The following is a 27,282-nucleotide window of genomic DNA, read 5'->3' on the forward strand; positions in this document are numbered from 1 at the left end:
GTTTTACTGCTAACCTACAAAGCATTACATGGGCTTGCTCCTACCTGTCTTTCCGATTTGGTCCTGCTGTACATACCTACATGTACGCTACGGTCACAAGACGCAGGCCTCCTAACTGTCCCTAGAATTTCTAAGCAAACAGCTGGAGGCAGGGCTTTCTCTTATAGAGCTCCATTTTTATGGAATGGTCTGCCTGCCCATGGGAGAGACGCAGACTCGGTCTCAACCTTTAAGGCTTTATTGAAGACTCGTCTCTTCAGTAGATCCTATGATTGAGTGTAGTATGGCCCAGGAGTGTGAAGGTGAACGGAAAGGCACTGGAGCAACGAACCGCCCTTGCTGTCTGCCTGGCCGGTTCCCCTCTCTCCAATGGGATTCTCTGCCTCTGACCCTGTTACAGGGGCTGAGTCACTGGCTTACTGGTGCTCTTCCATGCCGTCCCTAGGAGTGGTGAGTCACTTGAGTGGGTTGAGTCACTGACGTGATCTTCCTGTCTGGGTTGGCGCCCCCCCTTGGGTTGTGCCGTGGTGGAGATCTTTGTGGGCTATACTCGGCCTTGTCTCAGGATGGTAAGTTGGTGGTTGAATATATCCCTCTAGTGGTGTGGGGCTGTGCTTTGGCAAAGTGGGTTATATCCTGCCTGTTTTGCCCTGTCCGGGGGTATCGTTGAATGGGGCCACAGTGTCTCCCGACTCCTCCTGTCTCAGCCTTCAGTATTTATGCTGCAGTAGTTTGTGTCGGGGGGCTAGGGTCAGTCTGTTATATCTGGAGTATTTCTCCTGTCTTATCCGGTGTCCTGTGTGAATTTAAGTATGCTCTCTAATTCTCTTTCTTTCTCTCATTTCTTTCTCTCAGAGGACCTGAACCCTAGGACCATGCCCCAGGGCTACCTGGCCTGATGACTCCTTGCTTTCCTCAGTCCACCTGGCCGTGCTGCTGCTCCAGTTTCAACTATTCTGCCTGCGGCTATGGAACCCTGACCTGTTCACCGGACGTGCTACCTGTCCAAGACCTGCTGTTTTCAACTCTCTAGAAACAGCAGGAGTGGTATAGATACTTTGAATGATCGGCTATGAAAAGACAACTGACATTTACTCCTGAGGTGCTGACCTGTTGCACCCTCGACAACTGTGATTATTATTATTTGACCCTGCTGGTCATCTATGAACATTTGAACATCTTGGCATGTTCTGTTATAATCTACACCCAGCACAGCCAGAAGAGGACTGGCCACCCCTCATAGCCTGGTTCCTCTCTAGGTTTCTTCCTAGGTTCTGGCCTTTCTAGGGAGTTTTTCCTACTGTCACAGGCCGGCTCATAGCCTGTGGCAAAAATGAGAGGACATCAACAACCGGTATAGGCCAATTAAAAAAAAGTATTTATTATAAAACAAAACTATTAATTCTAAACAAAGAAAAAGGAATGAGGTGTGGAAATGTCATAATGTAGGGTGTATGTAAGGTGCATGGATGCGTGAATATGTGTGTGTAAACATGACTGAGTGGAAACTAAATAAACCAACAAAGGAACAATCAAAACAGGATCATACCTGGAGGAGCAGGGAGAGAGAGAGCAAGCCAAGCGAGGCGAGAGAGAGGTTAGTGGAGCACTTTGTTAAATACCCTGAGCCCAGGTGGCTCCAATCACACCAGCTCCAATCACTAACGACCCTCCTCTGCCTGCAGGAGGAACCGCCCCTGCACTGCAGAGGAGGAGCCGTGACACTACCCACCGTGCTTCTACACCTGCATTGCTTGCTGTTTGGGGTTTTAGGCTGGGTTTCTGTACTTTGAGATATCAGCTGATGTAAGAAGGGCTTTATAAATACATTTGATTTGAATTTGATTTGGGTAGGTCTTCCTGAAAACAATGGCGCAAGGGATAGTTAATTGCACTACTGAAATGCCCCTAATCAAAACAAAATAAAAACGGCCTAAACCCAGTCAGAAAACACTGAAAATTGTACTTTTTTCAATGTGTCAATCACGCCCAAGTCTTCTGGGACCCACCAGCTAAGCCCAAGGGACACCTAGGGAGGCACTTGAACATTCTCAGTGTCATTCCAAAAAGTGATCAAATTCAACATCTTCTCACAGACTCCAGCCTTGACTTCCTCTGCCTTTCAGAGACATGGCCCCATAAAAACTCTCCATATGCTGCTTTGAATGTGCCTTCCTACAATGTTTTCAGGAGAGACAGGACTGAAGGATGAGGGGGTCTGATGATTTACATTAAAGAACATATCCGATGTAAACAAATTGAATGGTCATGTGATAATGAACTAGAATGTATTAGCCTAAACGTTACTCTCTCCCCAAATGTCTTTTACCCTTATTGGACTTTACAGACCACCTTCCACCGGAAGTGTGTTTTTTATCAGTCTAATAACATGCTTAGGGAATGTGATTTTGGGAAAGAGGTCATATTAAATGGGAGATTTTAACATTAATTATGAAGACAAGTCTTGTAAGAAAACCCTCAAATGGATCACTAATAACTTTTGACCTTACGCAGCTAGTTAAAGGGCCAACCAGTGTGACTTGTTCTAAAACACAGATTGACCTGGTGTTCAGTAATAAACCAGAGAGTGACTAAATCATTCAATATGGTTACTGGGCTGTCTGATCATAATCTGACACTCTTAGTCAGAAAGCTTTCCAAGAACAGGTTTAACATCTACTGGTATCAATCCTGATCAGCTCAGATTACCTAAGAGTCAATTAAATCATTTTGATAAGGGAATTAACTGGAATGGTCTCTTGTCCTATACAAATGTGGAAGCTGATAGTCAGGTTTTTCTGTCCACAATCCAGACTACACTAAATGGCTTCCTAAAGAAAATCTAATCCAAACCTGGCCAAAAAAGCACTCTTCCTTGGCTAAATGGAGAAATCTGGAAAATGATGAAAGAACATGCTCTAAAAACAGCCCTAAAGTCCAAATTAGAGCATCACAGGTAGGTTTACCATGTTGAGAAATAAGGTGATGGAAGAAATCAGACAGGCCAAGGCAAACTTTTTTATCAACATAATTGGTGAAGCAAGGGAGAAATTCTAAATTGATCTGGGAGAATCTAAAAAAGTTAACAGGGAAAGACCATAGTAACACCGCAAAAAGACTTGAAATCATGGTGAATAACAATCTAACACAGGATGCAGTCGAAATAGCAACAGCCTTCAATTCTTACTTTGTTGACTCTCAAGGTACACAGAACCCCTCCACTGGTTTCTTGGGCTCAGTGCCAGTGAATTACACTCAACCTTTCTTCATCATTAAGGAGGTTTCTGAGTAATAAACAAGCTGATTAGCTCACTAAAGAACTCTAAAGCCAAATATGTGTTTGGCCTGGACTCTACCTTGCTTAAAAACTACAAAGATATACTAATTGGCCCCATTACTAAGTTCACCAACAGATCTATTGGTCGGGGTGTTTCCAAAGGTCTGCAAGTCGGCCGTAATAACGGCCATCTGTAAATCAGGTGACCCTACTGACGTAACTACAGGCCCATTAGTATACTACCTGTGGTGTCAAAGGTTGCTGAAAGTGTGTAGCAGAGCAACTGATTTCCCACCTCAACAACAGCCCCATCACATTACACTCCATGCAGTTTGGCCTCAGAGCAAACACACCACAGAAACAGCCAACTACTTTCTTCTGGAAAATGTCCAAGATGGACAAAGGGGGTGTTTTGGGGCTTTATTTCTAGACCTAAAGAAAGCTTTTGATACTGTTACCCATGAGGTTCTCATCACAAAACTGACCAAGTTCAACTTTTCCCCTGATGCCTTGAGATGTATGAAATCATACCTTGAAGGTAAAACCCAGTGTGCCAGAGTGAGCAATGAAAATCAAAACGTTGCTAAAAACCTGTTCTGACAGTTTACGTCATGAAAGATTATAATGTTCTAATGTGGTTAGCCATAAAGACGACAAGATAGTTCACACATTCATACATTTGGGTTACAATATAAATAGATGTCACATTTCTGGTTAGTCCATAGTTAGTTTTAGTTTTAGTTTTGTATTAGGGAGTGTTTACATGAATCCTTTTTAATACCTATAAGTCACATGATTTCCTAAGAAAATGTTTCTGCAGTGACGTGTCCTTATATGAATGTCAACAAGATGCAAAACTATCCAGAAATGCCAAAGGTGGAGGTGTGGCTGCATAAATTTGTTTGAAAGCAGCATCCAAATCCATCGGATGTAGTGGTCACAATATAGTATCCATATCCAAGTTCCAAAGGCTGGGCCTAATATAGTGTATAAGAAGTCATACAATAAGTTTTGTAGTGATTCCTATGTTGTTGATGTAAAGAATATTTGTTGGTCTGTGGTGTGTAATGAGGAGCAACCAGACGCTGCACTTGACACATTTATGAAACTACTTATTCCAGTTACTAATAAGCACGCACCCATTAAGAAAATGACTGTAAAAACTATTAAATCCCCGTGGATTGATGAAGAATTGAAAAATTGTATGGTTGAGAGGGATGAGGCAAAATAAATGACAAATAGGTCTAGTTGTACAACCGATTGGCAAACGTGCTGAAAATTGAGAAATCGTGACTAAACTGAATAAAAAGAATAAGAAACTACACTATGAAACAAAGATAAATGACATAATGAATGATAGTAAAAAGCTTTGGAGACCTTAAATGAAATGTTGGGCATAAATGCAAACTCCACTCCATCATTAATTGAATCAGATGGCTTATTCATCACAAAATCAACTATGTTAATGATTTCTTCATTAGCAAGATTAGCAAACTTAGGTATGACATGCCAGCAACAAACGCTGACACTACACATCCAAGTATATCTGACCAAATTATGAAAGACAAGCATTGTAATTTTGAATTCCGTAAAGTAAGTGTGGAAGAGGTGAAAAAATTATTCTTACCGGGATCTGACTACTTGGATGGAAAATTACTGAGGATAATAGCGGACGATATTGCCACTACTATTTGCCATATCTTCGATTTAAGCCTACTAGAAAATGTGTGCACTCAGGCCTGGAGGGAAGGTATTGACATGTTGAATGCAACAAGCTGTCTGTTTAAACTACTGGCACACAGCTCAGACACCCATTCATACCGCACAAGACATGCCACCAGAGGTCTCTTCACAGTCCCCAAATCCAGAACTATGGGAGGCACACAGTACTACATAAAGTCATGACTACATGGAACTCTATTCCACATCAAGTAACTCATACAAGCAGTAAAATCAGATTTAAAAAAAATTAAGGAACAGAGGGGACTGGGAAGACAGACAGACAGACAGACAGACAGACAGACAGACAGACAGACAGACAGACAGATAGACAGACAGACACTTGATAAATGTATTGGTTAAAGTGTTATAAAATGTAATGTCATGTAATATATTTAAAGATTGAGGGTTAGGTCTAATACAATACAACATTCAAAACATGAAAACTCAACTACATAAAACCATTAAATACAGCTGGAATGTAGTTAAAACTCTCAAACTGTTTCCATCAAACAGAAAATCAACAAGAAATTTGGATGAACACATTTAGATTGTAGATACTGCACTTTACTATTGCATTACCCATAAACAGGGTTGGGTAGGTTACCTTCTAAATGTAATTCATTACAGTTACTAGTTACCTGTCCAAAATTGTAATCAGTAAAGTAACTTTTGGATTTCCCAAACTCAGTAACGTAATCTGATTACATTCAGTTACTTTTAGATTACTTTAACCTTAAGAAGCATTATAAGAAGACAAAAATGTATGTTACCAATTGAACGACAAGGGCTGTTTACATGTGAAAATTGAATGCCATATGCTGCATTTACTATAGGCCTATTGTTTACCTTTTTGTTGGTGACACTTTGATATCATGATAATATGCAACTGTTTAAAGGGCAAATTACAGATGAAACAATAACAAAACAGGCACCCCGCCTCTGTTTTTGGTAAAAAGCTGAGAGATGGGCCTGGAGAAATGTAACCACTCTCAGATGAATTGACAGAGCTATGGAAGCAAGGACTAACCATCCATGATATTAAAATGATTATTTCAACCATCTTATGAGGCTATACAGTGTTTGTTTACATTTACAAAGTTTACAAACATTGGAGAAAAACAAGCTTATATTGTGGGTTCTCACCGAATGTGACAGTTGAACTAAGCTCATGAGGCATTTATAAGTTATATTCTTCAAGAGGCAATGGATATACACCACCGTTCAAAAGTTGACACACCTACAGTACTCATTCAAGGGTTTCTTTATTTTTTACTATTTTCTACACTGTAGAATAATAGTGAAGACATCAAAACTATGAAATAACACATATGGACAACCACAATCTGTAAGGTGCAAATAGTTAAAATGAGAGAGCAGCAGTGTGATTCACATCAATGCACTATGTAAATAGGAAAATAAGAGCACCTCCTCCCAGCTGCCCACTGCACTGAGGCTAGGTAACACTGTCACCGCCGATAAATCCATGATAATCGAGAATTTCAATAAGCATTTCTCTACGGCTGTCCATGCTTTCCTCCTGGCTACCCCAACCCCGGCCAACAGCTCCGCACCCACTGCAGCTACTTGCCCAAGCCTCCCCAGCTTCTCCTTCACCCAAATCCAGATAGCAGATGTTCTGAAAGAGCTGAAAAACCTGGACCTGTACAAATCAGCTGGGTTAGACAATCTGGACCCTCTCTTACTAAAATTATCCGCCGCCATTGTTGCAACCCCCTTCAGCAAAAATTGCTGAAGTTGGAGACTTATATTTCCCTCACTAGCTTCAGGTCTGTTCAACCTCTCTTTCGTATCGTCCGAGATCCCTAAAATTTGGAAAGCTGCTTCAAAGGGGGTGACACTCTAGACCCAAACTGTTACAGACCTATATCCATCCTGCCCTGCCTTTCTAAATTCTTCGAAAGCCAAGTTAATAAACAGATCACTTACCATTTCGAATCCCACCGTACCTTCTCCACTGTGCAATCCGGTTTCCAAACTGGTCATGCGTGCACCTCAGCCACACTCAAGGTCCTAAACGATATCATAACCTCCATTGATAAGAGACAATACTGTGCAGCTGTATTCATGGACCTGGCCAAGGCTTTCGACTCTGTCAATCACCACATTCTTATCGGCAGACTCAACAGCCTTGGTTTCTCAAATAACTGCCTCGCCTGGTTCACCAACTACTGCTCAGATAGAGTTCAGTGTGTTAAATCAGAGGGCCTGTTGTCTAGACCTCTGGCAGTCTCTATGGGAAAACCACAGGGTTCAATTCTCGGGATGACTCTTTTCTCTGTATATATCAACGATGTCACTTGCTGCGGGTGATTCCCTGATCCACCTCTGCGCAGACGACACCATTCTGTATACATCTGGCCCTTCTTTGGATACTGTGTTAACAAACCTCCAAACGAGCTTCAATGCCATACAACACTCCTTCCGTGGCCTCCAACTGCTCTTAAACGCTAGTAAAACTAAATGCATGCTTTTCAACCGTCCGCCTGCCCGACTAGCATCACTACTCTGGACGGTTCTGACTTAGAATATGTGGACAACTACAAATACCTAGGTGTCTTGCTAGACTGTAAACTCTCCTTCCAGACTCATATTAAACATCTCCAATCCAAAATTAAATCTAGAATCGGCTTCCTATTTCACAACAAAGCCTCCTTCACTCACGCCGCCAAACATACCCTCGTAAAACTGACTATCCTACTGATCCTCGACTTCGGCGATGTCATTTACAAAATAGCCTCCAACACTCTACTCAGCAAACTGGATGCAGTCTATCACAGTGCCATCTGTTTTGTCACCAAAGCCCCATATACCACCCACCACTGCGACCTGTATGCTCTCGTTGGCTGGCCCTCGCTACATATTCATCGCCAAACCCACTGGCTCCAGTTCATCTATAAGTCTTTGCTAGGTAAAGCTCTGCCTTATCTCAGCTCACGATAACAACACCCACGCGTAGCATGCTCTCCAGCAGGTATATCTCACTGGTCATCCCCAAGCCAACACCTACTTTGGCCACCTTTCCTTCCAGTTCTCTGCTGCCAATGACTGGAATGAATTGCAAAAATTGCTGAAGTTGGAGACTTATATTTCCCTCACTAGCTTTAAACATCAGCTATCTGAGCAGCTAACTGATCGCTGCAGCTGTACATAGCCCATCTGTAAATAGCCCATCCCCATATTGTTTTATAAAATGTACTTTTCTGCTCTTTTGCACACCAGTATTTCTACTTGCACATCATCTGCACATCTATCACTCCAGTGGTAATTTGCTAAATTGTAATTACTTCGCTACTATGGCCTATTTATTGCCTTACCTCCTCACGCCATTTGCACACACTGTATATAACTGGTACCCAGTCAATGTGTTGGTTACAGGTTAGACAAGTTAATTTGTACATGTAGGTAGGGTAAAGTGACTATGCATAGATAATAAACAGTGAGTAGCAGCACTGTAAAATCAAAGAGGGGGGATGTCAATGCAAATAGTCTGGGTGGCCATTTGATTAATTGTTCAGCAGTCTTATGGCTTGTGGGTAGAAGCTTTTGGACCTAGACTTGGCACTCCGGTACCGCTTGCAGTGCGGTAGAAGAGAGAACAGTCTATGACTTGGGTGACTGGAGTCCTTGACAATTTTTGGGTCCTTCCTCTGACACTGCCTAGTATATAGGTCCTGGATGGTAGGAAGCTTGGCCCCAGTCATGTACTGGACAGTATGCACTACCCTTCGTAGCTCCTTACGGTTGGATGCCGAGCTGTTGCCATACCAGGCGGTGATGCAACTGGTCAGTATGCTCTCGATGGTGCAGCTGTAGAACTTTGAGGATCTGGGACCCATGCCAAATCTTTTCAGTCTCCTGAGGGGGTTAAATGCGTTTTCATGCCCTCTTCACGACTGTCTTGGTGTGTTTGGACCATGATAGTTTGTTGGTGATGTGGACACCAAGGAACTTTAAACTCTTGACCCGCTCCACTACAACCCCGTCGATGTGAATGGCGGTATGTTCGGTCCTCCTTTTCCTATAGTCCACGATCATCTCCTTTGTCTTGCTCACGTTGAGGGAGAGGTTGCTGTCCTGGCACCACATGGCCAGGTCTCTGACCTCCTCCCTAAAGGCTGTCTCATGGTTGTCGGTGATCAGGCCTACCACTGTTGTGTCATCAGCAAACTTAATGATGGTGTTGGAGTCGTGCTTGGCCATTCAGTCGTGGGTGAGCAGGGAGTACAGGAGGGGAGTAAGCACACACCCCTGAGGGCCCCCCGTGTTGAGGATCAGCGTGGCAGATGTGAGGTTTCCTACCCTTACGACCTGGGGCAGCCCATCAGTAAGTCCACGATCCAGTTGCAGAGGGAGGTGTTTAGTCCCAGGCTCCTTAGCTTAGTGATGAGCTTTGTGGGCACTATGGTGTTGAACGCTGAGCTGTAGTCAATGAACAGAATTCTGACATTGGTGTTCCTTTTATGCAGGTTAGGAAAGGGCAGTGTGGAGTGCGATTGAGATTGCGTCATCTGTGGATCTGTTGGGGCGGTATGTGATTTGGAGTGGGTCTAGAGTTTCCCAGGATGATGGTCTTGGATGTGAGACATGACCGGCTATTCAAAGCACTTCATGGCTACCGCCGTGAGTGCTACAGGGCAGTAGTCATTTAGGCAGGTTACCTTCATTTTCTCAGGCACAGGGATGATGGTGGTCCGCTTAAAACATGCAGGTATTACAGACTCAGTCAGGGAGAAGTTGAAAATGTCAGTGAAGACCCTTGCCATTTGGTCCGCGCATGCTCTGAGTACATGTCCTGTCATCCGTCTTGCCTTGTGATTGTTGACCTGTTGAAAAGGTCTTGCTCACATCGGCTACGGAGAGCGTGATCACGCAGTCGTCTGGAACAGCTGGTGCTCTCATGCATGCTTCAGTGTTTTGCTCGCCTTGAAGCGAGCATAAAAATCATTTAGCCCATCTGGTAGGCTCGCATCACTGGGCGTCTCGCAGCTGGGTTTCCCTTTGTAGTCCGTAATAGTTTGCACGCCCTGCCACATCCGACGAGCATCAGAGCCGGTGTAGTAGGATTCAATCTTAATCCTGTATTGACGCTTTGCTTGTTTGATGGTTCGTCTGAGGGCATAGCGGGATTTCTTATAAGCGTCCTGATTAGTGTCCCGCTCCTTGAAAATGGCAGATCTAGCCTTTAGCCTGGTGCGGATGTTGCCTGTAATCCATGGCTTCTGGTTGGGATATGTAGATACGGTCCCTGTGGGGACGAATGTCATCGATGCACTTATTGATGAAGCCGGTGACTGAGGTGGTATACTCCTCAATGCCATTGGATGAATCCCGCAGCATATTTCAGTCTGCGCTAGCAAAACAGTCCTGTGGTGTAGCATCTGTGTCATCTGACCACTTCCGTATTGAGCGAGTCACTGGTACTCCCTGCTTTAGTTTTAGCTTGTAAGCAGGAATCAGGAGGATATACACTGCGTGGACAATTATTAGGCAAGTGAGTATTCTGATCTTATCATTGTTTCTATTCACATTTTCGAACTCCAAACCATATAAACTTGAATGCTTATTGGATTTAATCATTTTCAGGTGATATGTATTTGTGTAATGAGGGAGGGTGTCACGGCCGTTGTATAAAGTGGACCAAAATGCAGCGGGAGTCTGTATACTCATCTTCTTTTTTATTGGCAGAAAGAAGGAAAAACAAAACAAAACACACGTATACAAAAACAACGATGACAAACAGTCCTGTAAGGCATACAGCTATACACGAAACAACTACCCACAAAAACCCCATGAAAAACACCCCTACTAAATAGGACCTTCAATTAGAGGCAACGAGGAACAGCTGCCTCCAATTGAAGGTCAAAACAATAAACTAAACATAGAAATAGAAAAGCTAGAAAGTAGAACATAGAAATACAAAACATAGAACACAACCCCAAAACCCCGACAACACAAAACAAACACACCCCTGCCACGTCCTGACCAAACTACAATAACAAATAACCCCTTATACTGGTCAGGACGTGACAGTACCCCCCCCCAAAGGTGCAGACCCTGGAAGCACCTCACACAAAAAATAAACACAAAAAAATAAACCCCAAAACAGAAAAATAATCCTAACTAAAGGGAGGGAAGGGAGGGTGGCCACCGTCACCGACGGTTCTTGTGCTACATCCCCCCTCCCCAACCTCCTACTACGGAGGTGGCTCAGGCTCCGGCCTTACTCCCCAACCTAACCTGGCCACCCCCGCTAAATGCTTATTATATTTTACCCCTCTCGAAGTCTCTGGGCTATGGCACATCGCTGAAGACCTCGGGCTGATGCGCGTCGCTGGAGACCTCGGGCTGATGCGTGTCACTGGAGACTCCGGACTGGAGGGCAACTCTGGCTGCGCCGGCTCCGGACTGGAGGGCGACTCTGGCTGCGCCGGTTCCGGACTGGAGGGTGTCTCTGTCGGTTCCGGACTGTGGCCGTCTCCGTCGGTTCCGGACTGTGGGCTGTCTCCGTCGGTTCTGGACTGTGGGCCGTCTCCGTCGGTTCCGGACTGTGGGCCGTCTCCGTCGGTTCCGGACTGTGGGCCGTCTCTGCCGGCTCCGGACAACCTAGAGCGCCGGAGAGAGAGCATATGTGACGGTACCCCCTCCCCGGTGCGTTCGGCTCCAGCCGCAGGATGCCAACCAAAGGGACGATCCCGGGGATACCAGAGCGGACCGGTCGCCTCCGCTGAGGTGCAGAAACCTGACAAACCAGCTGAGGCGTGAGAGCATGATGAGCCGGCTGAGACCTCCCCGGTTTCCTCAGTTGAGGCACGGGAGCCCGTCGAGGCACAGGAGCCCGACAAACCGGCTGAGGCCTCCCAGATAGCTCCGGATCGGACACCCGGACCCAACATCACCTCCACACAAAAATACAAATAAAAACACCCTTAATGCTTCCCTTTGGTGAGGCGTCATTCTGTAACGTGTGCGCTGGGAGTGCATAATTTAATAAACAAATGAACAAAACCAGAAACGCACAGTCAAGAAACAGAAAAAAATGACACCTGGGGAAGGAACCAAAGGGAGTGAAAAGGGAGTGAAATGTATAGGGCAGGTAATCAAGGGGGGATGGAGTCCAGGTGAGTCTGACGCGCATTACGATGGTGACAGGTGTGCGCCATCATGAGCAGCCCGGTGACCTAGAGGCCGGAGAGGGAGCACACGTGACATGTGCACTGACCCTATAAAAATAAACTCTTTGATTAAATCTCTTCTGACCATTTACATCCTTAAATGTTCTAATGTTGTTAGCCAAAAAGACGACAAGTTTTTACACATTCATAATTTAGGGTTACAATAAAACTTATGTCTCCGTCGGTTCCGGACTGTGGGCCGTCTCCGTCGGTTCCGGACTGTGGGCCGTCTCCGTCGGTTCCGGACTGTGGGCCGTCTCCGTCGGTTCCGGACTGTGGGCCGTCTCCGTCGGTTCCGGACTGTGGGCCGTCTCCGTCGGTTCCGGACTGTGGGCCGTCTCTGCCGGCTCCGGACAACCTAGAGCGCCGGAGAGAGAGCATACGTGACGGTACCCCCTCCCCGGTGCGTTCGGCTCCAGCCGCAGGATGCCAACCAAAGGGACGATCCCGGGGATACCAGAGCGGACCGGTCGCCTCCGCTGAGGTGCAGAAACCTGACAAACCAGCTGAGGCGTGAGAGCCTGATGAGCCGGCTGAGACCTCCCCGGTTTCCTCAGTTGAGGCACGGGAGCCCGTCGAGGCACAGGAGCCCGACAAACCGGCTGAGGCCTCCCAGATAGCTCCGGATCGGACACCCGGACCCAACATCACCTCCACACAAAAAATACAAATAAAAAACACCCCTTAATGCTTCCCTTTGGTGAGGCGTCATTCTGTAACGTGTGCGCTGGGAGTGCATAATTTAATAAACAAATGAACAAAACCAGAAACGCACAGTCAAGAAACAGAAAAAAATGACACCTGGGGAAGGAACCAAAGGGAGTGAAAAGGGAGTGAAATGTATAGGGCAGGTAATCAAGGGGGGGATGGAGTCCAGGTGAGTCTGACGCGCATTACGATGGTGACAGGTGTGCGCCATCATGAGCAGCCCGGTGACCTAGAGGCCGGAGAGGGAGCACACGTGACATGTGCACTGACCCTATAAAAATAAACTCTTTGATTAAATCTCTTCTGACCATTTACATCCTTAAATGTTCTAATGTTGTTAGCCAAAAAGACAACAAGTTTTTACACATTCATAATTTAGGGTTACAATAAAACTTATGTCACATTTCTGGTTAGTCCATTTTTTGTTTTATTTTTGTATTAGGGTGCGTTTAGAGAAATCCTTTTCAATAACAAGTCACATGATTTCATAAGAAGTGAGGTGTCCTTGGATGAATGTCAACAATATGCATAACAAGCCTCGGATAATCCTACAGCTAGGTGTGCCTTAGCTGGAAGTACACTATCTGCACCTCATCCACAAACATAAATGACCCCAGCATGTATACCTCTGATAAGCTTCCCAGTAAAGCAAGAAAACACTTTCCTGGGATGCTTGATTGTTTTGTTTAAAAATAGTCACATGATTTCATAAGAATTTTTCTGCAGTGAGGTGTCCTTGGAAGAATGTAAACAAGATGCATAACCAGCACACAAAGATTGAGGGTTAGGCTTATTACAATACAACATTCAAAACATAGCTCCACTACATAAAACCATAAAATACAGTTGGAATGTAGTTAGAACTCTCAAACTGTTTCCATCAAACAGGAAAAACAAGAAAGTTGGTTAAACACATTTAGAATATAGATTTTGCACTTTACCTTTGCATTACCCATAAAGTTGTTTAAGGCAGAGTGCAGTATAAGCATTTTAGGGGTCATAGGTTAGATCAGTGGTCATTTAGTATAAAAACGTTTCTTCATAATAAGAGAATACATCAGTGCATTATAGCTGTTTCTACCTAAACATATGTCTGGACAGCAAAATCTTTAAAGCCATTTCTCAGATCCACTGTTACCGTAGACTGATCTTTGTCTTTGTAGGGCAGTTCATGTGGCTGCCATTGCTCTTACCTGCCTCCTGTCCCTCCTATCGCCATGGGTATATCTTCGCGAAAACAATGACACTGTACTTTGCTTAAACCTGTAATGCCAGTTTAAGTCCTTATTAAAGCGTGTTAAGGATTAACTAAAATTCAGGAGAAAGACCAGACTTGAATGTAACACTTACCTAGTTGCCTTGAACACAGTTGCCTAGCATCTCAACAAGCACCAGCTGCTAACCATTGCCAATCAACCTCAACTATTGTTTGCAACGCTTAACTAGTTTCCTTGAATGTAACTCCTCAAACAAGCTCCAGCTGATACTAACTGTTAATCAGCCTCAACACCTGTTCTCGCTCTCCTTAAATCACCACTACCACCCTACTTAAACATGACCAAACAGTCATTCCTCCTCTCTGTTTTGCAGCACATGCAAGACACTGCGTGACAAGTCTCGATTTTATTGATAGGGATTCTCAAAGTTTACAATGGAGATTGATCTCACCGCCTCGGATTCCGAGATCTTTTCAGACCAATTTCCTCTCCATTCTCAGGGATACTACTTTTAACCAGACTGCTGCGGTCCGTTTTTTTCCTTTCCGCAAACGTTCCAGGCCTCAAAGAAGCAGCCTGTAAACTCCTGGATGTCATGGCTTCACCCATGCCGAGGGCCTTCCATATCTCTCGGCCTCCCCCATTGTCTATCTTATCGTCAGCTTTTTCTCGCTCTCCCTCTCTGCCCTGGTCTCCTCCTCTGCCAGCAGCCCCCTCTCCAGATTGTACTCCTGCTCTGGCCACTCGGTTTCCTTGCCTCTTGCTCCTACTTTTCTCTCCGGCGTCGCTGGCCCCGTGACCGCTGCCTCGGCAGTGGCTCAGTCTCTCTCTCTGCCAGAGACCATCTCTGCCTGCCTCTCTCTGTTTCTCTCAGCATACTGCTTCCTTCACCTCTCGAGCTCTGTCTCTGTCGGCATTGCAATTGTAGTAGGATGTCCCTTGGTGGTATGACATGCGATGGGTTAGGTTAATAAACATGCTGGAGCTAGAACCTCGTTGTCGTGCGTCTTTATTTTAGATAATACTACAGCAACTAGTCATCTGGTTGCATGCTCTGGCCTCCCGGCAACCTTGCCTGAGCTATCTTCACAGCCTCCGGCTCCCCGCCCCACCTCATGTCTCCTGAACATTTCTATCTGCCAGAGTTGACCTCTCTTTCTCTCAGGTCCCGCTGCCACCACTGCAGCGTCTCAACTTTTACGACTACCATCGCCGGTTCTTGTTAGGCGTTGCCTCCAGGCTCCTGCAGTGGAACACCATGACCTACTGGGGTGCCCTCGACGTGGAGCTCTACTTTCGCATCTTTGCTGGCAGTGTCCCTTGCATGCAACATCTGTGGCTGCCCCACGCTTAGCGTGTTCTGCCCTACCTTCTTCCTCCTAGACATTGTTCTGCCTCGACTGCCTTTTCCTGGAGGACCGTGGCGATCATCCCATGCCCTTCTCTGTAGGTCGCATGATCTGCAACAATTTCAATAACTATGGATGCAGCGCTTCGTCATGCAAGCTCCTCTACATCTGCACATTTTGTAGTGGTGCCCGCACCTCCTGCCCTCTGAAACCCACTCCGCCTTCTGCTGATAAATGACTGCTGATCAACATTGCCACCCCATCAATATCAAGGCCATGGCTGCGGACTTGGACCTTCACCCTGACTCCTCCTTTTGCCCGATTTTGCTTGATGGCCTGAATTGGGTGTTCTCCCGGTGTCAACTCTACTCCTTGCACTCCTCACTTCTGCTCAAACCTCTGTTCTGCACTTGACAAGACCGAAGTAGTCTCCTCCCTCCTGGCCAAGGTGAAGCAGGGATTTATGATTGGCCTCTTCTCCTCCCTACCTCATCAATCACCTCGGAATTGCCACCCCGAAAGTACTGTGCCAAGAATCTTCAGTCTCCGGTGTCAATAGCCTTATTCCCAGTCCTGCCTTCCCCTTGTAGTACGTCACAGTCAACCATGCCATTGCTCTCATTAAACTTGCTGGCCGTGGAGCCTGCCTTGATGAGGCTGACATCTCTACCTTCAAGGTGGTGCCCCTCCATCCTGACACCTGGCATCTCTTTGGAGTCTGCTGGGAGAGGCGGTAATACTTCTCTGTCCGCCTGACTTTTGGATGTAAGAGCAGCCTTCAAATATTCAACTCCTTAGCCTATGTTGGATTTTGCTCAATGTAAACCGGCTTCCTTCTGTTCTCCTTGACAGTTTTCTCACTATTGGTGCCCATTCATCCCCTCCAGCTGCCTTGGTGTACTCCTCTGAGGAGAAGATGGAAGGCCCTTCTACTTGACTCAAACTCCTCTGCATCATACTGAACAGTCTCCTTTCAGGCCTCCCTGCCACTCAACAATATTCAGTGCATTTCCCTCCTGCCCAATTACTTGGAATCTCCCCACTGCAGTAAACACCACCCACCTGAATTAGGCCATCAGACTTATTCCTCAAGACCGCTACTTCTTGTCCCACCTCTCCCTGGCCACTTCGGTGTCTTCCTTGCCTCACACTGTGGTTTTTGCCCCTCATGCCTCGCGGAGCTCAGGCCTTGGCACCTTTTCCTCAGTCATTGGCACGACATCGCCTTATTCCATGATTTCTGTCTTGTCCAGAAGATGTACAGCTGTTCACCGCTACCCCTTCCACCGGGTATTGGGTTTCTACAGCAGCTGTTGGTTTGCTGACCCATGGCCTCCTGAACTTGTCTCCTCTCCTGCAGTCCCTTCCGCCCCCCCTGTTCAAGTTGTACCCAATTGTCGTAGCCGCTTCTTCCTGGGGGAACAAATGGTACAGAAAGACCATACTCATCCATTCTGACAACTTTCCTAAGACGTCTAACCTGGCAATCTATCACCCATAAGTTCCTTCTTAGAGCTGCATATGTACCCGGCCAATGTAACTCAATTGCTGATTCTGTCCCGCCTCAGGCGCCAGGCCCCGTAAGGAGAACCTCCCCCCACCAACCCCAGTCCCTCCTTACTCCATGATGACCTTCCCGTGACCGATCCACTCCTTCGCCTCATCTCCCAGTCACGCCACTCCATCCTATTCAGCCATTGCACCAAGTACACTGTCCTCTTACTGGAAAGCCTGGAGATGCTTTGTTTCCATACCATCGATCACCTGCCTTTTCCCTCCAATGACTTGATCACCATGTCTGCCTTTGTCACCCATGCCAGCTCATTTCTCTCCATGCAGACATCCTCCATCTGGATGTACCTGGCCGGGATCAACTTTCTCAAGTTGCTTGCTGGGTCACCCTTCTCCTCAAGGGCCTCCAATGCACCAAAGTCCACCACCCCCCCTCGCCACCAGCCCATTACACTTGACATTCTGTCTGCCTGCATCTAGATGCTGTGGTCTTTCTCCATTGCAGACTCTTCCATGTTACAATCAATGTTTCTTTTGCCAGTATTTAGGGATTCCTGCGATTTTCAGAGTTTACCTCTTCATCGCTATCTACAACCCTTGTCACCCCAGCATGTCTGACGCCGCCATCCTCGCTAGAGATACCTTCACCATTAAACACAGCAAAACTGGAAAAACATTTGTTTGGCAGAACCACACAAGTTTACCTGTTCTGGCTGCCCTTAAGATCCACTCACCTACTTCCTGCAGCTCAGACAAGATCAACATGCCTATCCATCCAATCCACTATTCATCACCAACTCTGGTTCTGTCACCTCTCGACAATGGTTCCATTCCCATCTGAGACAAATGCTGACCAATTTGCCGCTTCCATGGCATCCTAACATGGTGTCCAAGACCACATTGTACAACTCCTTGGCCGCTGGTCCTACATCCACTCTGAGAACAGGACAGCTCACAATATGCTCATCTCTCTGAACCTGCCTGCATTAATTCAGGCACAGTCCTCCAGTCTCTGCCTCATTTCAGACACCATCTACCTCATGCCCCGTATCCTACCCAACCAGCCAAAACAGGATTGTCTCCCTAACTGAGCCTGGTTCCTCAGTTTTCTTCAAGGGATTTTTTATCTCCTTGCCACAGTCGCTTCTGCTTGCTTTCCTGGGGTCTAAGGTTGGCTCCCTCAGTGGGCATCTCGTCCATATGCCTGTACTACTTCAGCTAAACCGCCAAACATTCAGCACATGCAGTCCAGAACAACTTTTCCTCTCCAGGGTAACTTGGAGTTCTCTTACCATGGCCTGACTGATGTCTACCTGAGCTCCAATCCAATCCCTACAGAGACACCCCCCCCTCCGGATCATTCATCTACAGCCCTTGACTTCCAGCCCATTCTTCCCCACTGAATCTTCTTTCTCACATCCATTTCCTCAAATATTCTAAACCCATTTCATGTCTGGTCCTTCAACTTGGGAAAGATTATCCTAATGAGGTTAGCCCAAAAGATGACCAGTTCACACATTCATCATTTTAGGGTTACAACAAAACCAGCGGCGGTCAGAGACATTTTTATGTGAGGGACGATTTTTTTTTTGAACATGACCTTATTTCCATTACAGCATATTGGATGACCGTCATTCATATTCCATTCACCCAGCTCAATGTAACATCAGTTTAGCCTACTACATGATAGTCTAATTTTCCCTATACACATCATGAGGTTGCTACAACCTAGCCTATGAATTAAAGTTTACAATGTTGGAACAAACAGGTAGAGAATTGAGTAATCAAGGTGACACATTCAATACCGCCTTGCAGACTCTTGCATGGATCTAGCTGATATAGGGTGGAATCATTAGTCCAACAGTTGCAAACGAGAGTTTCTATTGGACAAATTCAGGTATGTTTATCCCCGTTCTGTTTGCTTCCATTCAATAAATATTTTAACAGAATCGCCGCAATGAATACACCACTCACTGATCACACAAACATTTCATTTTTATAGTCACATTGACACCCAAACGTGTGTGTAATTCCTTCTCGCATCGATCTATGCGCTCTCCTCCTCAGCTTTTCCCTTCGCTTGTGGACTTCAGTACAGAACACATCAGCTGTCTGTGACCAGGCAAAAAAACATTTCCAAGCCTATCCTTCAATCATGCAGGACCGTGTAGTCAGCCTCAATCAGTTTAGCAGTAACACCGGCAGGCCCCGGTGGCAATAAATTAATAAAGCCAAACGCTTACCTTGACTTGGAAGAGTTCTAGCGTTGGATAGCCAGCTAGCTAACATAGCATCCCTAAAACAGAGCCTGGTGTTTAAGTAGGCTAAACGAGCTAGCTGCATTTGACACTAGCTAAGTGAAAGTGAAAAATTATATACTACGAAATATAGCTAGCGCTGTCTCCTGCTTATCCTTAATTTTGGAAGAAATTAATTTGTTAACTGTTTTTCTCAGTCAACTACCACATTTTATGCTGTGCAATGCTAGCTATCTGTAGCTTATGCTTTCAGTACTAGATTCATTCTCTGATCCTTTGATTGGGTGGACAACATGTCAGTTCATGCCGCAAGCACTCTGATAGGTTGGAGGACGTCCTCCAGAAGTTGTCATAATTACTGTATAAGTCTATGGAAGGGGGTGAGAACCATGAGCCTCCTAGGTTTTGTATTAAAGTCAATGTACCCAGAGGAGGTCGGAAGCTAGCAGTCCTCCGGCTACACCATGGTGCTACCCTACAGAGGGCTGTTGAGGCTACTGTAGACCTTCATTGTACAACAGTATGTTTTAATCATTTGGTGATGTGAATATTAGTGTAGTTTTATCTAAAAAGGAAAAGCATTGAGGGTTAGGCCTACTACAATACAACATTCAAAACAACTCCACTGGCTTCCAGTTGAAGCTCGCATCCGCTACAAGACCATGGTGATTGCCTACGGAGCTGTGAAGGGAACGGCACCGCCATACCTTCAGGCTCTGATCAGGCCCTACACCCAAACAAGGGCACTGCGTTCATCCACCTCTGGCCTGCTGGCCCCCCTACCTCTGAGGAAGCACAGTTCCCGCTCAGCCCAGTCAAAACTGTTCGCTGCTCTGGCACCCCAATGGTGGAACAAGCTCCCTCACGACGCCAGGACAGCGGAGTCAATCACCACCTTCCGGAGACACCTGAAACCCCACCTCTTTAAGGAATACCTAGGATAGGATAAAGTAATCCTTCTAACCCCCCCCCCCCCTAAAAGATTTAGATGCACTATTGTAAAGTGGTTGTTCCACTGGATATCATAAGGTGAATGCACCAATTTGTAAGTCGCTCTGGATAAGAGCGTCTGCTAAATGACTTAAATGTTAAATGTAAATGTAACTCAACTACCTAAAACCATTAAATACAGTTGGAATGTAGTTAGAACTCTCAAACTGTTTCCATCAAACAGAAAAACAATGAAGTTAATAGTTGATAATCACATTTAGATTGTAGATAATGCACTTTGCTTTTGCATTACCCATAAAGACGTTTAAGGTCATACAAAGGCAGAGGGCTGTATAAGCATTTTAGTGGTCATAGGGCAGATCAGTGGACATGGTTTGTGTATAAAGTTAATTTATAAGAGAATGCATCAGTGCATTACTGTTTCTACCTGAGAAGCCATTTTTCTGTTTTACTGTTTATGTTACTGCTCTTTGCCTTTTTTTGTGTGCAAGCACAACTATTCTTAATGCAATCACGGGGAAAACATGTTTGAAAGCAGTTTTCGCCTTTTAAAAAAAGAGGGGGATCCAAGCTTTCCATTGTCAACATGTTGCACGAGTGAATAATCATAATACCAATCAGGATGTTGTGTCCAATGGTGTAAATGCAGATGGACAAGCCCCATGCTTCAGCCTATGTATTTATAGCCACCATGCTGCATCAGTTGGCTACAGGTGATAATGCTTAGTGCTAATGGCATATCTTGTAATATAGGCTATACACTGTTGTTTAAGGGCGGCATGTAGCCTAGCGGTTTGGGCCAGTAGCCGAAAGGTCTCTGGTTAGAATCCCCGAGCTGGCAAGGTGGAAAAATCAGCTGTTCTGCCCAGTTACCCCCCGACAACTGCTCCCAGGTGCCGTGGACATCGATTTAATGCAGCCCCCCGCACATCACTGATTCAGAGGAATTTGATTAAATGCGGAAGACACATTTCAGTTGAATGCATTCAGTTGTACAACTGACTACGTATCCCTTTCCCTATATGCATGGTCCAATATTTTAAAATAATTGGACAAAATTTTACCAATATCTTATTGGGCTCATTTCTGGAGGTTGAAATTATTTTTTAGATGTCCACATTTTTTATTTGAATCCATTTTGTAGTAGAATGTCCTTTTTGGAGGGGGGTCCGCAGAACTGAGATTTAAAAAGAAGGATCCCCAGGAGGACTCCGGAAACCCTAATCAATGGGACTGAAATTGGTCGAATTCGTGTTTTAATGCATTTACAAAATGATCCTCTTTCCCTAACAGCATGATGGTCATGACTTCTTTTTACATGAAAGGGGGAAGTTAACTTAGCCACAGACAATCGATCTGAGGTCGACTTAAGTTTCAGAGATGTTTTTTTGTTGTTGCTTTAACCTCTGGGATCTAGGATAATCTAGGGAGAGAGACAGTCTATCCAGGATTAGATAAATGTATATTAAATTCAAACAGCATTTGGGGGTCCTCCTAGCACAAGGCTGGAGCAGCACAATGCTCCATAAACAGTGCGTAGCACGTTTAATGTTACAAAATTCAACAGTCCAGAAGTTATAACCCTAAAGTGTGCTCTTGAGCCATCAACTGGTCTGCAGCTGTCATCTCCGTTTACAATAACAATAGGGTTTCTGCACCTTAAGTGCTGGGACCTCTAATTAAATTGATTCCTTCTATAAACTGCAGTGTGATATGATTTCTCTGACAAGTGTGTGTGAGGAGTTTGATCACCATCTTGTGGTTGTAAAAGGAAGTTACAGGTAACCGATTTATCAGTTTATTTTTATTTAAAAAATATATATTTTTAACTGAACTGCCAATTGGACTGATTGGTTAATCAACAGCTGAGACTCGATCTGATTGGTGGGTCAGCTGTTGAGTGTCGCTTTTACCAGGTGTTGGGGTAGTCACTCACAGCTCCTGCTTTGGCCAACGGGCTTTTCAGTGATTGGATAAAACATCCCTCTGTTAGTATTGGGTACAGGACTGATTAGTAACATCATGTGGTATTATGGTAGACATTACTCACTGCGTCACCTCGTGGTGTCCATCCTGCTGGACACACTGCGACGAGAGAGACGCATAAACATGCACTGGCGTCAATACTGCCTGTCGTGTGTGTCGGCAGTGGTGGAAAAAGTACCCAATTGTCATACTTGATTAAAAGTAATGATACCTTTTTAATAGAAAATTATTGAAGTGAAAGTCACCCAGTAAAATTCTACTTGAGTAAAAGTAAAAAACGTATTTGGTTTTAAATATACTTAAGTATCAAAAGTATAAATAATTTCAAATTCCTTATTAAGCAAACCAATTTTTTTGTTTTGTTTACGGAAGCCAGGGGCACACTCCAACACTCAGACATCATTTACAAATGAAACGTGTGATTAGTGAGTATGCCAGATCAGAGGCAGTAGGGATGACCAGGGATGTTCTCCTGGTAAGTGCGTGAATTGGACCATTTTCCTGTCCTGCTGAGTATTCAAAGTAACAAGTACTTTTGGGTGTCAGGGAAAAAGTACATTATTTTCTTTAGGAATGTAATGAAGTAGAAGTTGTCAAAAATATAAATAGTAAAGTATAGGTACCCCAAATAAGTACTTAACACCACTGTGTCGGTGTGTTTCAACGCCTGGACCAGACGCAAGGTCTAATCTACAGAATGTCCTACTGGGAGGTCATTCAGGGTCACTTGTCTCAGAATACCTACGCTGTCTATGATGAACAGACCCCTGGAGGTGTGAGGAGTAGGGACAAGACGAGACCGTATGACTTGAAACGAGTCACACAGGTACTGCAAACAGATATTTGTGTGTGAGCCCTGACTGAGTGTGTCCCAGGTCCTCCATGTAGACTCCGTAGTCTTTGGCAATCTGGTATGTAATGTCTGAGAGGAGGGATTTCATTAGTCCAAGCCCACCCTGCTTCCGAAAATCTATCAATTTGTAAAGCGGGGTAAGGGGTGAGAGGTCAGGGATCAGAGTTCGTATACCAGGCCAGCTGTGTGAACTCGGTCTGTAGAGCAGGGGACCACCTTGGGTCCGACGACTCTGAACTCTTTCCCACGCTCACTGAACGCTATCACCTCAGTGGGACAGACAAACGCACTGCAGGACACACACACACTTTTACTGAACTGTATAGGGATAGGGAATTCTCGGACCATAACACAACTTTCATAAATGTTGTCTGGGTCTCTGGTCTTGACTGAGATGAGCTGAAAACAGCAGCCGAGTGGTAGACTGAGGTACTCACAAGTCCAGAGGGTAATAGAGCAGGGCAAGGTATCTTCCTCTGTAGTCAGACAGACTGAGCTGTTTTAAACTGTTCATCAACTATTACAGTCCCCACCCAGTCTGGAGCAGGCTTAGAGACTGAGGTACGAGAGGGTGAGACATGAACTGTAATAATTACTAATGTAACCGATGTGAAATGGCTAGTTAGTTAGCGGTGGTGCGCGCTAATAGCGTTTCAATCGGTGACGTCACTCGTTCTGAGACCTGAAGTGGTTGTTCCCCTTGCGTTGCAAGCCGCGACCCTTGCAACGCAAGGGGAACAAGTCATTCTCTCTTCATCTCTTTAACTCTCGCTTGTTCTCTCTCTCTCGCTCGTTCTCTGTCTCTCGGTGTCTTTCTGTCTGTGTGCACTCATGTAATCATGTGAAAAAAGTCCATCGCTTCAGCTGAGTTACAGAACTATAAAATATGTGAATAAATTGTTGAAAGCGTCCAGGACGTCATCTCCACACAAAAAAATCCAGGGTAGGTCGAGCGACAGCACAGACAGTAGCTGGACATTTGCTTTTTCCCATGCTGGCAGAGCAGCGGAAATGTTAGAACATTTTAAGGATACAGCCAGGCAATAAAAAAACCTAACATTTCAAGCAGTTTTAGAATAGACCTAGATATTGAACAATGAAAATGCGGTTGAACATTGTGCAGGCCTGCACCCAATTTTTATTATCATAATGTCATTCATTGCACTCGGTCTTGGCCAACCCCGTGATAGTTTTAGTTGGCCACCCGACCCACCACGGAAGTGTCAGCTGATCTATGTTGTCGACTTGAATCCGTTAGCTAGCTAGGTCGGCTGTTCAGTACTAGTGGTAGAGCGAAGTGTCCAGTAGCATGCAAAATATGTTGACCCTCATCTCAAACGTGTTCCGACTTGGCAACGCCAGCAAGAATGTGGTACGTACTACTGGCAACCTACGTGCCGCTGTCCATGGTGCTGCAAGCTAGATAGGTGATTTCGTATTGAGATGGCAAGCCAGCTAGCTACATTTGCCAGATGAGAGGTTGCTAGTAGCTTCAGTCCCAGATAGCAGTGCTGACCTTGTAGATGTCGGCCCGTTAACATGGTCACTCACAACCCGAACTGAACAACACAAAATCCAAATCATTGTTCGGTGCTTGCATTGATGACAGCCTGTCCATGCATTTGTTATATTCGGACAGATCAAATTTTTAACATGGATGTAGCGGGATCATTTATTTATTTTTATTTAACTAGGCAAGCCAGTTAAAAACAAACTCTTATTTACACGGCCAGTCCCTATGAGACTCCCAATCACGGCAGGTTGTGATACAGCCTAGATTCGAACCAGGTTGTTTGTGTAGTGACGCCTCAAGCACTGAGATGCAGTGCCTTAGACCACAGCGCCACTCGGGAGCCACAAGTTTTGCAGTCTTATTTTTATTTCCTAAATGTTGATTAGGAAGTACAGGGAAAAGGGGAACAGGTGGACTGGCTTTTTTAGGGAAAACATATTGAGAACAAGGTCTCTTTTACAAATGCGCCCAGTATATACAACATTATACCGTGTGTGTGTGTGTATATGTATATATGTATGTTTATGCATTTAGATGACTCCAAGATGGCCGGTGTCTATAATTGCCTGCTGTTTTTTTCTGAGCACAGTACTCAGAGTATTGCAATGTGTGCCTTCCCAGTAAAGTTATTTTGAAATCTGTCAACGCGATTGCATTCAGATGTTAATCTATAATTCTTTGAATAACAGTTTAATATTTTATCAAGGTTTATGAATAGTATTTTTTAATTTGTTGTGCTGATTCACCGGAATGTTTGGAGGCAAAATATTTTCTGAACATCTCGCGCCATTGTAAAATGCTGTTTTTGGATATAAATATGAACTTGATAGAACAAAAAATGCATGTATTGTCTAACATAATGTCCTAGGAGTGTCATCTGATGAAGATTGTCAAAGTTTAGTGCATAATTTTAGCTGGTTTTCTGCTTTTGGTGACGCCTGTCATTGTATTGAAAATGGCTGTGTGTAATGTTTTGTCAATGTACTGTGCTAACATAATCTAACTTTATGCTTTCGCCGTAAAGCCTTTTTGAAATCAGACAACGTGGTTAGATTAAGGAGATGTTTATCTTTCAAATGGTGTAAAATAGTTGTATGTTTGAGAAATTTCAATATGAGATTTTGTTGTTTTCAAATTTGGCGCTCTGATATTTCACTGGCTGTTGATAGTGTGTACCGCGGGTGGGACGACGTTGCCCATAGAAGTTAAATCTTAGCTTCTTACACAGATCACCTATATGTTTTTTAAATGTCAAATCCATATCAATCCAAATGCCTAAGTATTTGTGTGGGAACACGTTCGATTGGAGAACCATCTGAGTGAACGAGTAGTTCATCTGAAACATTCTTACGAGAGTTTGAAAACAACATGTATTTCGTTTTGCCTGTAGGCAAGGGATTCCTGCATAGCTATAAAAAATGCCTGTAGTTTTGACACAGCCAGATCAACAGTCGGAGCAATAGCATACATAATACTATCATCCACATAGAGATTAAGTTTACAATTTTAACAGATTTACCAATAGTGTTTGTATAAATAGTGAAGCGAACGGGTCCCAAAATTGACCCCTGTGGTACACCTTTATGTACATCAAGAAATTCAGACTTAACCCCATTAATCACGATAGACTGAGTTCTGTCACTAAGATAATCATGAAACCATGAACAGGCGTCAGAGGTCAGGCCTACCGAGGACAACTTAGTCAATAAAATAGCATGATCAACAGTATCTCTGGATAAGAGCGTCTGCTAAATTACGTAAATGTAAAATGTAAATGTATCGAAAGCTTTTGACAGGTCCACAAACAAAGCAACACATTTAATTTTCCTGTGTAATAGAGTGACAAGATCATTAACAACTAAAGTGGTTGCTGTAATAGTGCTCTGCCCAGGCCTGAACCCTGATTGGATTACATTCAAAATACATTTCTCAGATAAAGAGGAAGTTGTACATTTACCAAGGATTCAAGAATCTTAGCCAGACGAGGAAGCCTTGAAATGGAGAGATAATGTTTAAGATCACTACTATCCCCGTCCTTATGGAGTGGCAGCATGAGATGATTTCCATACTTTTGGAATATTTCCTGATAACAATGATTGGCGCTGCACACATAAGCAGACCGGGATCCAATTGGTTGGCCCCTGTGAATTTCTTGTTGTCTATTGCTAGCAAAGCATCCAGGACTTATTTTTCTGTAAATAGCCTGAAAAAGAACTTTGACTAACTTCTCTGATCATTCAGAAAGTTTCTCCTATCAGTATCCAGCTCAATATCATTGTGAATAGGCTTAGAAGTTATTTCAAAGAGAGCCCGCTGAAATAAAATGGTGATTAAATGCATCAATGAAGGCATTTTTTTCCATAATGAGACCAGTGTCTGAATACACTTTTTTTGTGGCAGAGAGGAGGAAGTAGAACCCTTCAGGGATTTAATAGTTTTCCAGAATTTAGCGGGTTCCATTACAATCCGAAAGAGGTGTTACATAATAATCGATTTAGCCGTTCTTATTTGTCTTACACAACAATTCCTCAGTTGCTGAAAAGCTTGCCAGTCCGGGCCTAAGCCTGCGGTCCTGGCCTTGACCCAAGCATCATCTCTTTTGAATGACTTCTGAAAATTCCGGAGTGTATCAGCCATTCGATCTACCTTTTTAACTCTTCATTTTTTGAAGGGAGCATGATTATCCTCAATAGTATTGAAGACATATGCAAAGAGGCTCAAAGCTAAATTGGTTCAGGGATAG

At 44.5% G+C, this 27,282-nt stretch overlaps 1 protein-coding gene and 1 pseudogene across 1 annotated transcript in view; one reads left to right on the forward strand and one right to left on the reverse strand.

Moving 5' to 3' along the window:
• Nucleotides 1-16,005: 16,005 nt before the first annotated feature.
• LOC106590480 (peroxiredoxin-4-like) lies at nt 16,006-23,859 on the reverse strand (annotated as a pseudogene).
• Nucleotides 23,860-24,218: 359 nt separating this feature from the next.
• Nucleotides 24,219-27,282, forward strand: part of LOC106590467 (pyruvate dehydrogenase E1 component subunit alpha, mitochondrial) — a 39,890-nt gene continuing 36,826 nt past the window's right edge. Inside the window, exon 1 of the mRNA XM_014181524.2 lies at nt 24,219-24,398. Within this exon, the coding sequence (XP_014036999.1) occupies nt 24,336-24,398 (63 nt within the window). The 5' untranslated portion in view covers nt 24,219-24,335. The remainder of the gene's footprint in view (nt 24,399-27,282) is intronic.

Source organism: Salmo salar, chromosome ssa29 (assembly GCF_905237065.1).
Source record: "Salmo salar chromosome ssa29, Ssal_v3.1, whole genome shotgun sequence".
In the NCBI taxonomy this organism is placed as follows: domain Eukaryota; kingdom Metazoa; phylum Chordata; class Actinopteri; order Salmoniformes; family Salmonidae; genus Salmo; species Salmo salar.